This window comes from Cervus canadensis, chromosome 1 (assembly GCF_019320065.1).
Source record: "Cervus canadensis isolate Bull #8, Minnesota chromosome 1, ASM1932006v1, whole genome shotgun sequence".
Taxonomy (NCBI): domain Eukaryota; kingdom Metazoa; phylum Chordata; class Mammalia; order Artiodactyla; family Cervidae; genus Cervus; species Cervus canadensis.
The window spans coordinates 111620761-111638912 of NC_057386.1; the positions used below are offsets into that span (position 1 = coordinate 111620761).

Here is an 18152-nt window from a genome sequence, read left to right on the forward strand (position 1 = left end):
GCCCCTCATTCAGAAAGCGCATCCCTCCTTACAAAACAAGGACATATGCAGAGCTCTTAAATAGATGGCTCCATGGCCCCGGACCTCACCTGTCCCCAGACTTCAGTGTGTGTTAGAACCAAGTGGGAGTCGGTGAAGCCTACGGTGTCCCAGGCCAACCCCTCAGATTCTAATTCAGTGGTCTAGGGTGGAATAAAGGAGTCTGCATGTTTATAAGGTGCCCAGATGCTTATGTAGGTGGTACATGGACCTTGTGGAGAAACCACACACCAGGCCACCTGTTTATAAGATTTCAAAGCACTGAGCACAGTGCCTGGGTTTGTGCCCAGGAAATAGCCCAAGAGCAGCCTCATAACCAGTCCCGGACGTGCAATTTCCTGTTCCCGCCCAGTCCCGTGCATTCTCAAGTGTAAAATTAAGACCTCCCTTGCCCATCCCCCAGCCCGTCCAGGGGAAAAGAAGAAATGACAACAGTCGCATTTCTATTTTATAAGCACTTGGTTTTATTGCACAGAAGCAATTGAAAGTGGACTCCAGTGGAAAAGTGCGCCCTGGTGTGGTACAGTGGTCAGCGCCCAGCCCCACCTGCTGCAGCTCTTCCGGGACAGAGAGCTTTAGGCAAGGACTTGACCACCCCTTTGGAAAATAGAAGGCATTCAGGAATAGGTTAAGACATCTCAAGCATAATGTGTTTCTAACTGCTCATTCATTATTGCGGTCATCTGTCAGTTGCACATACAGGAAATAAATGCACTTATTTGGAGAGGAGGGGGCAGTCTGTATAGTCAAGTGTTTACGTGTGGCATTCGGCATATATCACATTCGGCTACATAAGCTATCATAACATAATTGCCCATCGCCTGGGGAGGGTTTGGGCCACGGGGCTGGGAGTTGGGAGGACCCTCTCTTGTTAACATATTGCTAATAGAAATTCCTGTTTGGTGAAGGAGGGCCTGTTGTCTAAGCAGAGTTTCTTCTTAAAGAAAAGAGCGAAAAAAGTGAAAATTTGTGATACTGATCCTTGAGCTCCCAGACCCCCCTGAGTTTCTTTGGCTGCTCTGAACGATCCCTTCTCCCTGCCTTACTTCTCTCCCTTGGTGGCCTTATCTTCTGCAGCCTTCTCTGCAGGTCTGCTGTCTTTCTGGTCTGTGCTGGAGGATTTCTCAGCCTTGGCTTTCCCAGGTGTGGAGGTCTCCTTGCCGGGTTCCTTGGCTTGGGCCTCTGTTTTGGGTTTCTCCTCAGGCTTCTTGGCTTCTGCGGCCTTCTCCTCCTTGGCGTCTTTTTTCTCCGGTGCTGCCGGCGTCTCTTCCTTCTTTGGCTTTTCTGCTGCTTTGCTGGGTTCTTTGGCCTTGGCATCATCTGGTTCCTTCTTGGCCACCTCAGTCTTCTCTTTAGGCTTGGCCTCTTCCTTCCCCTTGGCAGGAGCCTCCTTCTCTGGGGTGGTTGCTTTTTTCTTATCTTCAGCCTCTTCCTTCTTGGCTCCAGCTTTGGGTTCTTTGGGCTTTTCCACAGCAGGTTCCTTCTTCTCCTCGGGTTTTGGAGCCTCCTTTGTGGGCACCTCATCTTTCTTGCTGTCCTTCTTCTCCTCCGCTTTGGGTGTGGCTGGAGCTTTCTCTTCCTCTGCCTTCTTTGGGGGCTCTTTGGCTTTCACCTCCTGGGGTTTTTCTTCCTCTTTCACAGGGGACTTGGCCTCCTCCTTCTTTGGGACCTCCTTCCCAGGAGCCTTGGCCTCCTCCTTCACAGGAGACTTGGCCTTCTCTGGGGACTTGGCCTCCTCCTTCACAGGAGACTTGGCCTTCTCTGGAGACTTGGCCTTCTCTGGGGACTTGGCCTCCTCCTTCACAGGGGACTTGGCCTTCTCTGGGGACTTGGCCTCCTCCTTCACAGGGGACTTGGCCTTCTCTGGGGACTTGGCCTCCTCCTTCACAGGGGACTTGGCCTTCTCTGGGGACTTGGCCTCCTCCTTCACAGGAGACTTGGCCTTCTCTGGGGACTTGGCCTCCTCCTTCACAGGGGACTTGGCCTTCTCTGGGGACTTGGCCTCCTCCTTCACGGGGGACTTGGCCTTCTCTGGAGACTTGGCCTCCACTGGAGACTTGGCCTTCTCTGGGGACTTGGCCTCCACTGGGGACTTGGCCTTCTCTGGGGACTTGGCCTCCTCCTTCACGGGGGACTTGGCCTTCTCTGGGGACTTGGCCTCCACTGGGGACTTGGCCTTCTCTGGGGACTTGGCCTCCTCCTTCACGGGGGACTTGGCCTTCTCTGGGGACTTGGCCTCCTCCTTCACGGGGGACTTGGCCTTCTCTGGGGACTTGGTCTCCACTGGGGACTTGGCCTTCTCTGGGGACTTGGCCTCCTCCTTTACAGGGGACTTGGCCTTCTCTGGGGACTTGGCCTCCACTGGGGACTTGGCCTTCTCTGGGGACTTGGCCTCCTCCTTCTCTGGGGACTTGGCCTCCACTGGGGATTTGACCTTCTCTGGGGACTTGGCCTCTTCCTTTATGGGGGACTTGGCCTTCTCTGGAGACTTGGCCTCCACTGGGGACTTGGCCTTCTCTGGGGATTTGGCTTCTTCCTTCACAGGGGACTTGGCCTTCTCTGGGGATTTGGCCTCCACGGGGGACTTGGCCTCCACGGGGGACTTGGCCTTCTCAGGGGACTTCACCTCAGCTGGTGACTTGGCCTCTTCCTTCTCTGGGGACTTGGCCTCCACAGGGGACTTGGCCTTCTCAGGGGACTTCACCTCAGCTGGTGACTTGGCCTCCTCCTTCTCTGGGGATGCGGCCTCTTCTGCTGGGGGAGACTTTACTGCTTCTTCTCCTTCCTCCTCTTTGGCCTCTTTCTCTTCTTCTTCAGTCACTTCTTCAGTCACTTGGACCTCCTCTGTCTGTTCCTCCACAATCACAGTTTCCTTCTCTAACTTTTCTACCATCTTGATCTTCTCTTCACTTTTGACTTTGATGTGAGTGGACACGGAGGGGATCTTGGGGAGTCCTTCTGGAAGGAGGAAAGGACCTGGGCCAAAGCCAATCCGACACTCCTCACCCTCCAGGAGTTTTCTGCAGAATGGATAATGGAACACGTTACTATTAACTCAAAGTTGATCACTGAGGTAGGAGGCTTCCTGAGTTACTCCGAAGACCCCCTATGTGTAGTGATACATAGTTTGGTGGAAGAAGGGGTGTGAATGGTGGGCACTTAGACTGGAGAAGGTCACTAGCAGATCATCCCAAGGACAACCAGAATCTGTACCCCAATGGCATTGCTCTTGTTTTAATTCAACTAAGGCTACCACTTATAAAACTTTTTCCTCTGAAAAATGGCCCTCAAGAGAGAACGCCTATATTAAAAAATTTACATGTATTGTCCCTCAAAATGTTGTTTAAGAAAAAAAAAAAAACGTTGTTTAAGAGAAAGGTGGGAGTATGAGCAAGAAATTCCACATTTATAAACTTGGGCTTTAAAGGTATTAGAATGTTCCCATTTGAATTTCAAGGGTCTGTTGTTATATTCTCATCCTTTGAATTTTAGGAATAGAGTAGGGGCAGAGTTTCTACTCTTCTTTACCCACTAGAAGTGTGACCTTATTAGCAAAGCCATTCAAACTCTTCAAGCCTCAGTCTCCTCATTGGTAAAAACAGGGTCATTAAGAGTTTCTACCTCAGAGGGTGGTTTCAATGAAATAATGAAAAGACTCTCTTGAAGAGGTAGAGTTGTAAAGGTCCTTGACAACTCAAGTCCCTTCTTTCTCTCCCAAGACAGGCCTCTGGTTGGCTGAATCTGAGAAGAGGGTGGGGAGCTTTAACCCTCTAAATCACTGTCAGACCCTCTAAGTCACTCTCAAGATATTTGCTTCTCAGAAGATAGAACAATGGTGGCCAGGACTTGGGGGAAGGTGGGGAAGGGATCAGGGAGTTATTGTTTAACGAGCACTGAATTTCAGTGTGGGAAGACAAAAAATATTCTGGAGGTAGATGACAGTGATGGCTGGACAGCAATATAAATAGTTTTAATGCCACTGAACCGAATACTTTAAAATGGCTAAATGGTAAATTTTATGCTGTATACATTTCACGATAGTAAGGAAAAAAAAGTTTTTTTGGTTTTTTTTTTTATCTCTAAGACAGCAGGTTACCTCACTGCGGAGCTTAAAATCCAAGGCTTCTCCTTCTGAGCACACAAGGGCTGCCACCGCCCAAAGGCCCCGTGACCCCCTCACCTGTAAGCAGCGATCTCAATATCCAGAGCCATCTTGACATTGAGCAGGTCCTGGTACTCTCGGAGCTGGGCTGCCATCTCCCACTTGGTGTTCCTGAGTTCTGCATCCAGCTGCTGGATGGCCTCCTGGGAGGGGAGAGGTCACACACGCGTTACTGTCAGTCACCACAGGCCCTCGGCACCAGCGAGGCTAGGGCGGGCTCTGCAAACCCAACACAGTCCGGGCCAGCCCCCGCCTTGTGAAAGCTTCAGGACCTCATTCATGGACCTAGAACAAACATCCTGCTGTGTGTATAACCTCAGCCTGGGGAGTGCTCTGGAACGAGACACACCAGACACCGACCACGGCTATCACAGGTCAGCGGGCTGACGGGTGAATTTTTACAGATCTTAAGCTTAGAAAGGGCTCAGTGGGAACTCGTCTGCTTTGGCTCCCTATTGTCTGCCCAGCGCTCCAACGCACCTCACATTAAAGGCTCAGGAGGCAACTGTCGCTGATGCCTGAGACAATACACAGAAGCACGCTAAACATGAGCTGAAGCTTCCCCCCAACCCCAAGCCCACTGAGCCACTGCTTAAAGTAAACCATCATGGCTGATGAAAAATCAACCTCTTTTTCTACAATAACCACATACTGCTTGTATAGTACGTTCTCTAAAAGAATTTTTAGACACTTTCTTTCAATCATTGTCTTTAGTGGGAGGTATCTGCTGAGGCCTTCACAGCCTGTCCTCACTCAGACCCTGGTTACTGCTTACTGAACACCCACCACAACCAAGACTCTGCTGTCTCTCACTCATCTCATGAGAAGTTCATCTCTCTCTTTAATCTTCATAGTTTTACAAAGGAGGCTTTTTTTTTAAATTGCATTGAGAGAATTCAGAGTCAGAGAGAGAGGCAGATACCTTTTTTAGGGTCACACAGCTACAAAGACATACAGATACCCCTGGCATGTCTGACTCTAAGGCCCATGCTCTCCACTCAGAGAGGGACAGTGACTTGTCCGGGGTCACCCAGCCAGGCAAGGTGGTCTGGCTTTCTGCCCCACCCCGCCCACCTGGTAGGACGCGATGTCGGCCTGGTGACGGTCCTCCAGCTCAGAGCGCTGCCTCTCCAGCGAGTCCTTGGTGCTTTTGAGCGTCTCCAGCTCTGTGGTCCTGGCCTGAAGCTGGCGCCGGTACTCAGATATCTCCTCCTGTGCTGAGCGCATGGCGTCTGTGTTCACCTTGGCTGCCTCTGACAGCCGGTCCAGCCTCACTGGGGGAGAGAGGGGCAGGGCACAGGGTTAGACACAACTGGATTTGGAAGGGGCCACACACGGGTTAAGGACCTTCTGAGTGCCAGGTGCTATTTTGGATGCTTCACTCATCCTGTCCTTTGTGACAGGCAGATGACACTGCCCAAGGCCAGTAGGCCAGTTTGAGCAGCAGGACTGGGGTTCAAATCTGGCTCCAAAGATCACACCCTGACTCCCCAAACGCAGGCCTCAGGTCTTGCACAGCAATAGAAGCCGCTATTTCTTCTGGTGCTTCTGGTTCAGCTCCCCAGCAAAGGCTGGCAGTGCTGGGGGTTATGAAACCTGGCCCAGGGAGCTTAACCTCAAGCTTGGGGTTGAACAAATTAATGAGCCTATGACCTTTAGAGGCACTAGGGCTCTGGGAGCTATGTGGCCATAGCAGAGCCCAGATCCCTGTGGAGTCTGGGGCCCGTGTTCCAGCTCCTCTCTCCCTTCCTCCCCCTGGCAGCACGTTCTCTAGCACCGAAGCCCCTGTGCCGACGGCAGCCACACCCTGGCCTCTGTGAGCAACAGGCTGCAGGTTCCCAGAAGGCTTCAGGGGCCAGAGGAGGTCTGGAGATCTAGTGTGAACCTCCTGACTGTGAGCATCCTGAATCCTGAGATAATGATACTCAGGACCTGAGTCTTGGGAGCTGGGGAGGAAGAAGAGTGATCCAGAAGTCCTGGGATGGTCTGCCAGGGTGAAGGGCAAAGTCCAAGAGGGCAGGGAGGTTTGCTCTGGGAGGAGTCTTGCTGCTGCAGAGATGGGGGAGGGGTGGTTCTGCTACCGCAGAGGAGAGGCAGGGACTGGAAAAGCCATGCACCCAAACCCCAGCTTTTCTGGTTTTCTCTCCTAGTGCTTCCAGAGACTTAGAGACCATCCAAATGGGTGAGGATTCTTACCCACTGTGGGTCACAGGCTTCTCTGAAAGTCACTGAAGCCCCTGTACCCTCTCCCAAGAACAATGCAGAAGTTTTAAGGAGCGTGGAACTCCCCAAGGTAAGAAGCCCAGTTGGTCCATCCCCCTTCTAACCCCAAAAGGAATGAAAACCAGAGAGGGCGAGGGTGGGTCAAAGTCACCCTGCAGGTGTTGGACACAGCTTCAGAGCTGCGGCAGCTGCACCCTAGCTGACTCAGGGTGGCCTGGAGGTGGGGGAGGGAGATGGATTTGGGAGGCTCCCAGCTTTTCTGAAGGGGAGAGAGGACATTCAAGGGCCCCCTGGCCACTTCAGCCTCACACACCAGTTGGTTGTAATGATGGCCTTCCTGGGGAGAGAGAATGTGAGAATGACTCACGCTCTCCGACTGTAGCCGGGAGGGGCCCGATAGGTGTCAGGAGAATGGGGTCCCCTGCTGTGTGCAGAAGAGGGGGATGGGCAGCACTGGACAGGGAAGGGATGTTACTTTGAAGGGCAAAGAGGGACCTCCCCGCCCCCAACTGACTAGAAGCCGGCACCGCTTTGGAGAGGTAGAGCGAACCTGTTGGAAGGGGGACTCACAGTGGGCGGTTACCCTGACTTGGGAGAAGGAGCAGAGAGGACCGAGAATGGAAGGACAGATACAAGGACCCTGGAGAAGCCCAAAGGAGAACCTAGAGTGGGGAGGAAGAGGCGGGGAGCGTCCCACAAGAGACCTAGAGTAAAACTGTTTTTTAGCTAAGGGGTGTGCCCTTTGCTGAGGGAACCTGAGCAACTGCACCATCCAGCCCAGCCCTCTAGGCGGACTCCACCGCCCCCCTAGGTCACACCACCCTGCCTCTCGATGTCCGACCACCAGGGGGCGCCCCTCCTCCCTGCCCGCCCCCCGCGCCTGCAAACCTCGGAACCACTCCTCGGACTGGAGCGTGCTCTGCACCGTGTGGCCTTCAAGCTGCGCGCGGATCTCGCGCAGGGCGGACGTCACGTCGCACTTGAGGGCGTCGCGCGCCTCGGCCTGCGTCTGCGCCGCGCTGCTGCTCTGGATCTGGCCGAGCAGCTCGCCCACCTCCTCCTGGTGGTGACGCCGCAGGTAGCCGCACTCTTCCTGCAGGGCTTGCGCCTTCTTCTGCAGCTCGACGCGCGCCGCCTCGGCCTCCTGCGCAAAGCGGGCCAGTGCGCGCGTCGCCGCCTCGGCCTCCTCGCGCTGCCGGGCCTCGTCGTCCAGGCGCTGGCGCACGTGCGCGATGTCCTCCAGCAGGTGCTCCTGCTCCAGGCGCAGCTGGCCGCGCGCCGCGCCCAAGCGCAGCACCGCACCGCGCATCTCGCGCACCTCGCGCTCGTAGAGCTCGCCCATGGCGGCGCGGCCCGCCTGCTGCTGCCGCAGCGCCGCCGCCTCGCCCTCCAGGCTGCGGTTATGCGCCTCGAGCTGCCGCACCTTGTCGATGTAGCCCGCGAAGCGGTCGTTCAGCGCCTGCAGCTGCTCCTTCTCGCTGCGCGCCACCACCATGCAGCCTTCCGGTCCGTTGCTCAGGGTGTCTAGCGAGTCGGTGCTGGAGGCGGTCCCGGCGCCTCGGAAGCGGCTCGGAGAGGCAGACACGGAACTCACGGAGGTCCGCGCCCATGAGTGGAATCCGCTGGAGGAGCCGGCTGCAGAGCGCGCTCCACCCGCGCCGCCCTTGCGAGCCAGTGCGTAGTGCAAGCTGCCGCCTCCATGAAGCGGCGCGAAGGCGCCCAGCAGCGCGTCGGCGCCGCTGAAGCTCATCGTGGCCGGAGCGGGTGCGGCCACCGGCGGAGAGGGAGCCCTGAGGCCGGGAAGAGGCGGGCGACACTGCGGCACCTCCAGGCCGGCCGGCCCTTTTATAGCAGCCCGGCGGGGTCCAGCCCCTCAGCAGTTCGGGGGGGGGGGGTGGAGCGGGGGAGGAGGGCCCCGCCCTCTCCGCCTCCTCCCCCAGCGGCCCGGGGCCGGCCAGCTCCGCCGCAGTGAGAGGGGCGGGGCAGGGGAACCTAGGAGTGAAGTGGAATCGACAATGCAGCGTCAGAGGAGACCCCCGCTCCCACCCACCCCGAGGCCGTCAGGCGGTAGAGGACCCCTGGAGTGGACCGCCGGGGACCCCCCGGGTGCGGGTGGCGAGACCCTACTACTATGTTGGAAAGAGAGAAGGCGCCCAGAATGGGGGAGCGAGGACAAGGAGACCAGATGGGAATGGGGCAGGATGCCCTCGGGATGGGGCGGTGGAAGACACAGTAGGATGAGGACCCCGAGTGATGGGGGCACAGGATTTTCCTGATAGTTAGACCCTCAGGAAAGGGAGCGCGGAGTGTCTGCAGCCGGCCCGAAATAGGGGAGGAGAAAAGCACTTCTGAATGGAGGCACGGTGGGCACTACAGAGAGTAAAGATAGAAGACCCCTGGATGGAGGTAACCCTTCCCCTAGCTGCTAGAGAGGCCACCAGGAGAGGGCCAAAGAACCTGGCAACTGGCCCGAAAACGGGGAGACCTGGAGCTGGGGAGGGGCGGCGAGGCTGCCCTGAACTGGGGGTGTGGGAGACACTGCAGAGGCTAGAGAAGGGAAGCCCGGATTGGGGGTGGGCGCAGTGGTCTCCTCAGGATGGGAAGCAGGAGACCCTGAAACCCGCCCCAGCAAGAAGGACACTCAGTGAAGTGGGCAGAGGGTTCCCTGTAAAGGCAGAGTGTGCAAGGGTCAAAGGACCAAGGGTGGGGGTACTGCAGGGAACTGGGCATGAAGTTGGGAGAGCTGGTGTGAGTTGGGTGTGGGGTTGGGGGAAGTGATAGGTGTGCTAGGAGTCACTCAAGCCAGGGTCTGCACACTGAGGACAGCTCCACAATTGCTGGTAAATGACCTTGAACAAGTTGTTCCCCACCCCCACTCGTTTTTCCCATCGGCACAGAGAACAGACCTTGCTCTAGGTCAGGCTGCAACTTGAGACCCCTAGAGACTTGGGAAGTCTCCGGCATCAGTAGAGGAGAGGAATCCTTCTACTGCCCGTGGATATAGCAGCCACTTCCCCACAACTCGGAAGTCCTTTCTTCCTCTTCCCTCTCCATCTCCTCGGCTTCAACTTGTCGTCCCTCCCCACACCCACAAGAGACAAGTGGGTGTCATGACTGGGCTCCCTTCTCACACCCAGAGAAGCAGTGAGAAGCTTTCAGGGTACCAGAGCCGCTCACCCCCACAAGCCTTAATTCAGGTAGAAAAGAGGGCCTTTGTATTTGGGGGGCCTGCACTGTTGGTGATATTTAGCTTTGTCTTGGGTTTGACTCCAGTCAAGAGCCTTGGGAGTGGGGGTGGCGCTGCGGCTGATGCTTCAGCACCAAGGACAGGGCCTACTCTTCGCTGGGGAGAAAGGGGTTAATTAACCTCTGCCTTCCCCTTGAGGGATGGGAGGGAGGAATTCTATCTCCCCGTCGCCTGATTCCTGTGCTATGCAGATGGGGGACTGAGGAGGGGTGGATGGGTAATCTAGCGGGGTCACCCTGGCAGCCAGAGACCCAGCCCCTTGACCTTCTATTGGGGGTCCAGTTCCCTCTATTCTGTGACATTCTCCCACATACAAACCTGTCTTGCCCTTCCATTGGAGCTGAAGGGACCTAGATGTCAGATGCAGGGGGAGGGGGGAGCCTTGAGACCCCCTGGGGAGTCACTGAAGTCTTCCATCCCAGACCTGAGCCTCCCTCAGGCAGTTAATTCAACCCACACTACATTTCCAGTCTGCATGGTTTTCTTTCTGTAGGCTCCTCAGGATGGGGACAGACAAATAGCCTAGGAAAGACCTCTATCTGTCCTTTTCTCTCTGCACCCCACGTCACTCCAAGACCCCTGGTTCTAAGCAGACCCTCAGAGATGGGGATGTGATTGTACTGTCCCTTTAACCAGGTTTTACTGGGAGGAGGGTGCGCTGGGGAGGAGGAGGGAGGGGGAAGGGAGTTTCTGGTTTTGCATGGAGAAGCAGAACATGATGAAGCATTTTTCCCCTGTTTAAAGATCCGGCCATGCTCCAGTTTGCAGGGGGCAGAAGGGCAGGTGTGCAGTTGGTGCTGGGAGGATGGAGGTGAGTGTCTGGCCTGAGGCTTCTGAGAATGGCATTTGGGGGGCTTGCAGAGGGCTCCCCATTGACTTGTCATTCTGCTTGGAATCTTGCCATTAGCTCTGTTCCTTTGGGTCTTTTCAGTCATCTGCATATTGCAGATGCATCTTCTGGGTGTGGGGCGGCTGGCAAGCAGCTGACAGCAAAGAGGACTGGTAGCAGGGGCTGGGTGAAAGAGAGGAGGGGGCCAGGATGGATGCTGTCAAGGCTGGGGGGCCCACAACCATGGGATTCTAAGCATGAAGTCCCTAGTGTGATTCATGTGGCTGGGAAAATGACATGAGGGTGGGAATCCTGAGGCCAGTCCCCTCAAAGGGCCTTTCAGGCTCACCTCCTAGAAGTCATTCTCTTTTACCCCCACATGTAGTCAGTTATCCCCTCCATGGTCCCCAGTGCTAATCCACCACATCACACTTACCACTCTGAGTTGTCATTGGGTGAATGAATGGATGGATGAATAAACTCCAGCAGTTCTTCAGCCAAACTTGTGGTCTAAAGGGGACTAAAAATGATTCTGCCCTGAGTCCTTGAGTCTCAAATCATTTTGATCTTGCTGCCCTCCATTTTTGCCATTTGAAGCTGAGTAGAACAACAGTGTCATGTATCCATTCACTCATCCATTCTTCACATGCTTACTGAGTGCCTGCTATGTGATAGGCGTACACAGAACACTGAGGTTTGGAACCCCAGAAACTTCTAAAATTGTATCCCTGGGACAAGGATTCTCAAGTCCTTCCCAAATCCCAGTGCAGCATTTCCAAGGGCAACTTCTTGAGGATTATGATAAGCATTCCTCCAAAAAGGAGGGGAAACAGGAGTTTGACAGCTGAAGGAAGTTAACAGGGCTCCTGGTGCAACTCTTAGAGCCTGGACATGATGATGAGCATTGGGAATCTCCCAGGGGTGCCAAGTTCCCCAAAACTTATTTGACCACAGTGGCTTCTGATCCCCCAAGTGTCACCCAAAGTGGCCCAGACTGCAGGGCCCACTCAGGCATGGGCTTCAGGCCCTGTTCCCTCTGGGCTGTCCTTCAGGGTTGGTGCTGTTCGGGAGAAGGGCTGCAGAGTGAAGGGTGAGGGTGAAACACGGCTTTCAGTGAACACTGGCCAAGCATTGCTGCCACCCCATCCATTCAGTGTCTACAGGGTTAGACCCTGTGGTAAGCCCTGGGGACTCTGAGGTATGATAGCCAAGTGAGGGGAAATACCCCACGTATACAACAAACAGAACTCAGCCACCACTTTCTCCTTGGTACCTCCTCAAACATGGCAAGGATCATTGTCCCTTTTACAGATGAGTAAACAAAGCCCAGAGTAAAGAAGTGACTTGCCTAAGTTGACCCAGTGACAGGGTCTCAAATCATCCAACCTTAAGCTGGTGCTGTATACAGAAGGTGGAAACCCATTTCTCTGGCACTGAGAGGTCCAGATGACCTGAGGTTGGAGGAAATGAGAGGCCCCCAGAGAGAGAACAGGCAGCCGGCTGGAACTGGAGTCTGGCCCTTGACAGGTCGCCCAGCTGAGAGTCCCTGTGACCTGTGGCCCAGTGTCAGCACGTCCTTTATGTAGGGGCTCACTCCCAGCCCTGGCATCCTACAGCACTGTGTCACCTCGCTGTGCCCACTGTTTGGGGGTGTATTTGCTAAGCTCATTCTCTTCCTACTTTATGTTTCTCCATAGAACTTGACCTTTTCTAACGTGGACAGTTTGTGCTATCTTATCTTGTCTCCTCCCGTAGAATGTAAGCTTCATGAAATCAAGGACTTTTGCCTTTCTTATTCAGTGGTGCTTTCCTCAGCCTTTGGAACCGTGGTTGGCATACAGCAGAGCTTAACAAATAGTCGAATGGCTGAGCACGTTGTCTTTGAGAAGTTGGTGAGTTCCTGGGCATTTCAGCACCACTCATCTGGACAGCTCCCGGCTGGCTGAGCCCTTGGAGGGCGGCCACCACCAGCTAGGAGCCTTCCAGCCAGCCTGAGCTGGGCGCGGTCACCTTCGCTGGGGCTCAGACACTGCCTACTACATTGCTTGCAAACTCTCCTCAGTAATACCTTCTTCTTTTTGAATTCAGTTATTTTTATGCGTCTGTGAAGTGCAAAGCACTTCTCTTTCTCCTTATCTCTCTTTGACATTCATCAAGCCTCATATACTCTCTTTTCTTCCCTTCCTCTCTCTGTTCCGTCTCCTTCTATCACACCCTTCCATCTCTCCTCTGTCCTCCTTATCCTTTCCTTCCTCCCCGCTTCCTCCCTGCCCCACTCTCCACCACCCCCACCCCCAACCCCCCCACCCCCCCACCCCCCCCCACCCCCGCTCCTCAGAGGTGTCCTATTTTTGCAGGCCTTGACTTATAGTAAAGGGGAGGCAGCCTCCCTCCCCCTACTCGCTTTATGAAGCAGACAGCAAAAAACTGAACTATGTGCAGTTTTGCATAAGCCTCCCCCTCCTAGTATCCACCTGCAGTTGTAACCACAGGGGACTGGCCCAAAACTGATGAAAGCCTGCAGTAGGTCTGCCTGCCCACCCACCTGTCTGCCGCCCTGGGAGGACACCAGGTGGGAGGCTGAATTCTGCCGAAAAGGTCAGGAGCCCGTGGGTGGATTTACAGATTCGCCCCATCTCCCCCGCTCTTCCAGTTCCCTTTGTGAGCAATTACAGATGAATGATTCTCTGGCTGTGGTTCCTGAGTCTGAGAGCGAGATGGTTCATTGGTCTTTCCTAAGGGACCAGTTCTAGCAGTTGGGTGAGGCTTGTGGATTCACACATGCTCTAGGGCTGTTATATTCTTGTTACCCAGTGCAAGAGGCTAAGCAACAAGAGGACTCAAGGCTCTGCTAAGAAGAGGAAGAGGTACCTTGGCTTTCACACCTGGCCTCTCTCATTCTAGCAACTGCTTGAGATAAATACTCTGACTATTCCCACTTCATGGTATGGGAAATGGAGGCTCAGAGGAGGTCGGGTAACTTGCCCCAGGTCACAGTTAGTAAATGGCGGAGCTGGGATTCAAATCCAGGTCTGCTGGTCTCTATAGCAGGTACGCTCAACTGTAAGACTGTGCTACCACCTTTCATGTTCATGGGAAGGCCCAACTGGGTCCCCATAGGACCACTGCTTTAGAACTGGACCCAGCGCTTTCCTAGTCCCGTCACACTGTCTGGAGCTTTGCTCTGGGAGTTCCCTCCAGCATCTGGTGGAAGCTAGGGAGGTGGAGAACCAGCATTGTCTTGGGGAAGGTGGCATCCCAGGCCACCTCACAGTCTGAAAGTTGAAATGACCGCTGACGGCTCTCCGGATGGTCTAGCCTGAGACGACAGATGAGTAGACGGTAGTCATGGAACCATGCTTGATGTTCACAGTGTAGATCTTGGGTCATCAAGAAAATGATTCTGGCAACCTCTGTGTGGTACCACTGTGTGCAGGCCACCTAAGTATGTGGTGTCCGCAGCAGTCACCCTAGGTCTGCAGGGTCATCTCCCAATACAGGCTAGGCTGTCTAGGTCAGAGAGAGAAAGTGACCTGCTAAGGTCGCAGAGCAAGGTGGCCCTAAGGGGCTGCGGCTCACAGCAGGGCCTCCTGCACTTCTCAAGATGCACAGTCACTCCCAGAAAAATATATTTAAGCCATGCTTCTTCTCTCTATTCTGGAAGAGAAGGCTGTCCATAGTACGTTTGAGAAAGATTCTATACCAATGAGTTTAAATTGGGATATTGAGGCTTGGGCGAAGAACTATCAGTTGGATAAAAGTTCATTTCTGTTGGCAGGTAAATGCAGCATCACTGGGCATTAAAAGAGGCCCCAGCAAATGGGCTCAGAGGATGTGAAGCTTGCTTCGCAGAGGGGCAGCTGCATCGTAGCCCCCTCCCTCTAAGGTCAGGCTGCATGAGGACACACAGGGCCTGGAAGCAGCCTGGCACCACCCAGAAACAAACGCCAGCAGAGGGGAGACATGCCAGGGAAGTTTCTGAAACCTCTTCCTCGGCCCTGAGCCAGGCGCCTGCCCTGGACAGAAGACTGTGGGAGTCCAGAGCAGAGCTGGGACAGGGACCCGGTCACACATGTAGGTAAAAAATTCTGCTGGGCACCTGAGCTGCCTTCTGGCTTCCAGGGAGGTTAGCAGTGAAGGAAGGAGGCAGAACTGACCTTGAGGTCTTTACGGTCTTGGATGCTTTTCATTAAAATTTTTAAAAATTGTGCCTCAATGCTGGTCACCAAAGTGGATCCCTGTGCCCTCCCAGATCCTCTGCGTCAGAATCTCTCGTGGAGGGGCCTGGGGATGTACATGCTGAGCCAGTGTCCCTACAGCAGAACAGCCTGTATTGATCTGGCCTTGACCAACCTTCTAACTTCGCTGATTAAGCCCCTGCTGTTAAATCTTTTGCATACATTATCTCCTTTAGGCATCACATCCACTCTAAAAAGCTTTGGTGAGGAAATTGAGGCCTGGAAAGATTAAATCACTTGCCAAGCACAAAACTTGGCTCTAGAACACAGCCACCCGGCCCCACCCCCTGTGTTTGCTCAGGACATCCCTCTCTCCCAGAATCTCTTCTGCTTCCAACCCACCTCTGATAAATTCTTGATTCTGCCATATTTTCTTGTACCCATACCCAGAGCTTCTTGTCTGAAATCCTTTTCCCCTGCCCCCATTTTCACATAACTTGTCTTTACCCTTTACCTTCAAGGAGCCTTCCCTAACCCCCAAAGTGTAGGCTGTTATGACCCCCCTGCCTTGCCCTCATTCTAGCCTAACCCTGTATTCTAAAGGGCTGTTTGTCACCTAACCCAACTTTGGGCAAGGGCAAGAGGCATCTCTTACTTATTGTTGCTTCCCTAGGACCTGGTACCAGAATGTTAGCTCAGTGAGGTTTGTGGAAAGAATAAATGTCAAGTCAATGGTGACTTCCTATAGACCCTCCTCCACCTTATCCATCCATAAGTAGAAGCTGTCTTGGACTGCAGTTCACAACTCAGGGTTCAAGGAAGCAGGGCTAAAGGGCCTTAGGGGCCCTCAGTTATACAGATGAGGAAACTGAAGCCCAAGTGCTCAGCGGCAGGTCTGACTCTCGGCAGTGGTTTCAGGACATCTCACAGCTGCCTTGTCTCTCTCTGGCTCTGCAGCTGAAGGGGAAGCAGGAACTGACATATGGACTTTATTTCCTGTCTTGGGGGAGCCCTTCGCCCATTATCACAATCATTACCTTTTACTGGGTGCTTACAAGGTGCCAGGCTTTTTTTTTTTTTTTAATCTTATTTATTTGGCTGAGCCAGGTCTTAGTTGCAGCATGTGGGATCTAGTTCCCTGACCAGGGATTGAACCCTGGTCCCTGGCATTGTAACTCGGAGTCTCAGCCACTGGACCACCGAGAAGGTCCCTCAGGCCCTTTCTATGTGTCTTACCCACAGTTTTCAATTCTCACGATTTACACAGAGATGGAAGTTAAAATGACCCCTAATTACAGATGAACAAACTGAGGCAAGTAGCGTGCATATTTATCAATGTGCCTTCAAGTTCCCCTCACAAACTTATTCGGGTCCCACTGGAGTCTCACAAGACTTGTCATCAAGCCCATTTTCCAGAGGAAGAAAGCGAGGCTCTAAGGTTACAGAACCTGTTTCTGCGCCTCCTAATACGTTGGCCGGCTCTCCGGCTTGACGGGCTCGCGCTGGCAACAGCGCCCTCTACAGGCGGAGGCGGAGACGCCGGTATTACGGTCAGCCCCGCCCCTCGGCACCGGAAATGCCCGAGCGTTCCCTCCGGCTTCCGAAGATTGTCGAGCGCTCCTCCGCTGCTTGGGCTCGGAGATGCGGACAGCGAGCGCTACCTGCAGCTGGGACCCAGCTTTCCGGCAGCCCTGGTCGCCGCAGCTTTGGGTCAGAGACATCCCTGGATACTGCAGAAAGGTGGCAGCGGCCTCGGTTGCCATCGGTTCCTTAGTCGTAACGCCAGGACAGACGCCGAGATGCCACCGGGAGGACCGACCTCACAGTCTTGAACCGAGGAGGCGGAACTCTGGGATGGGCGCTCTTCCTCGGGGACGGGGGCTCCTGGGGAAGGGGTTTGTCCCTGGGCTACCGTGCCACAAGCGAGGACAGCGGTGCATCAACCCTGGGCCTGAGACCGGGCGTCTGTGAGTCTGTGGACAGCAACGCTCAATTTCTGCACCTGAAAGGGGGGCTCCTCCGGGACACTTCCACTTGCAAAAGCCGGGATTTTGTCCGGCATTTTCAGAATCCCCGCCTCCAGGCAGGCGCTGAGAAAGCAGAGCCGCGTCCCTGTGCCTCCAGACAATCAACGATAACTAATGGTTCAGAATCCACCCCTGAAGTCCCACCAACCCAAGAATGAATGCCTACACTCCCTCTGGGGCATCTCAGACACGTGACCTCTGCTTTCTGGGACTCAGTTTCCACATCTGTAGAATGGTGTGTAATAGGACCAACTTCTTTTGAGGTTTGGTGGGAAAACCTATGCAAAAAGCCTAACACTATTTCTGGCTTAGAAAACCTTTAATAAACACAACTGTGACCGGTTGTCACAGTTTGGGGCACTGGGAGGGCTCCTGAGCCTTGGACCCTGCCCATCTTCCGCCCTCTGTGACCAAGATAGTGTTAGGAGTGGGGGAAGAGAGGCAGGGTCCTGCTGAGTCATCTGGGGACCTAGATGTGGGGTACAGGCAGTCCCTGCCCTGGAGACAGGAGGCACAGAGCTCCAAGACCGCCTTGCCTTGCCGCATTGGCATTCCTAACACTGGGCCAGGCGCCCTGCAGCCCCGGATGGGACAGACATGCAACATGGCCATGAAGGTAGTAGGAGTGGGAGCTCAAATACATTGAGCACTTCATAGAGGCCTGGCTTTGCATGGAGCCTATCGCATGTATTATATCCATCCCCCAAAATTCCTGTCTAGTAGGTCTGTTCCTGCCATCCCATTTCCTCATGAGACATTTGAAGCCCAGAGTCACAAACTAGTAAGCAGTCCGAGGTCACCCAGCTACCAAATGACTGAAGCAGCGGTCCACAGTCTTACCCACTCTTCTGTACCCAGAACCATTTGGCCTGGAAGGCAGGTGGCAGAGGGGAAATGACAAGGGCCTACCAGTGTGAATAGTATATACTACAGATGGAGCCCTTAGTGAGTGCTCAGTGCTGGCCAGCATCATTTATATTCCTGTGGGTGAGCCTATGCTATAGGTTCTGTTATTGCCACTTTACTAATGAAAGGTTATCTCATCTGTCTGGCCACACTGCTAGTACAAAACTCAGTCTTTGGGGACCGTCAGTGATACACTTTGCCTTAGGAAGACCCCACTCTTCTCTGAGTCTGTTTCCTCTTTTGTAAAATGAGAGGCTTGCACCGGAAGGCCCTGAGTGTTGCTTCCTGAGCTCGCATTGTTTGATCTTAGGGAGCATTGACATGATGTCTGGAGCCCTGGATTTCTTCCTAATTATCTGTGACTTGGGGACGCCTTGGTCGAGACCATCGCACCTCTGGGCCTCAGTTTCTGCTTTCATAAAATGTGGAGACTAGACAATCCCAATGACCAGGGAACCTTCCAGCTTTAATATTTTATGAGTGCAAATGAAGAGACAAGCTGAAGTTCAGCAACTCTGCATCCTCTGAGAAATTCTAATAA

The 18152-nt window shown here is 54.1% G+C and overlaps 1 protein-coding gene across 4 annotated transcripts; it reads right to left on the bottom strand.

Annotated features, from left to right (window-relative positions):
- Window positions 1-479: 479 nt before the first annotated feature.
- Window positions 480-8266, bottom strand: NEFH (neurofilament heavy chain). Of its 4 annotated transcripts, none has more exons than XM_043437185.1 (5): window positions 7313-8266; window positions 5276-5475; window positions 4220-4344; window positions 2690-3059; window positions 480-2629 (listed from the first exon to the last, which is right to left on the bottom strand). In XM_043437185.1, the coding sequence occupies exons 1-5, from the start codon at window positions 8172-8174 to the stop codon at window positions 1082-1084; spliced, it is 3105 nt and encodes a 1034-aa protein (XP_043293120.1). In that variant the 5' UTR covers window positions 8175-8266; the 3' UTR covers window positions 480-1081. The 4 variants fall into 4 exon arrangements, with proteins under 4 accessions (XP_043293120.1, XP_043293137.1, XP_043293128.1 ...); XM_043437202.1 differs by having other exon boundaries at window positions 480-2431; window positions 2630-3059; XM_043437193.1 differs by having other exon boundaries at window positions 480-1771; window positions 1856-3059.
- Window positions 8267-18152: the final 9886 nt, after the last annotated feature.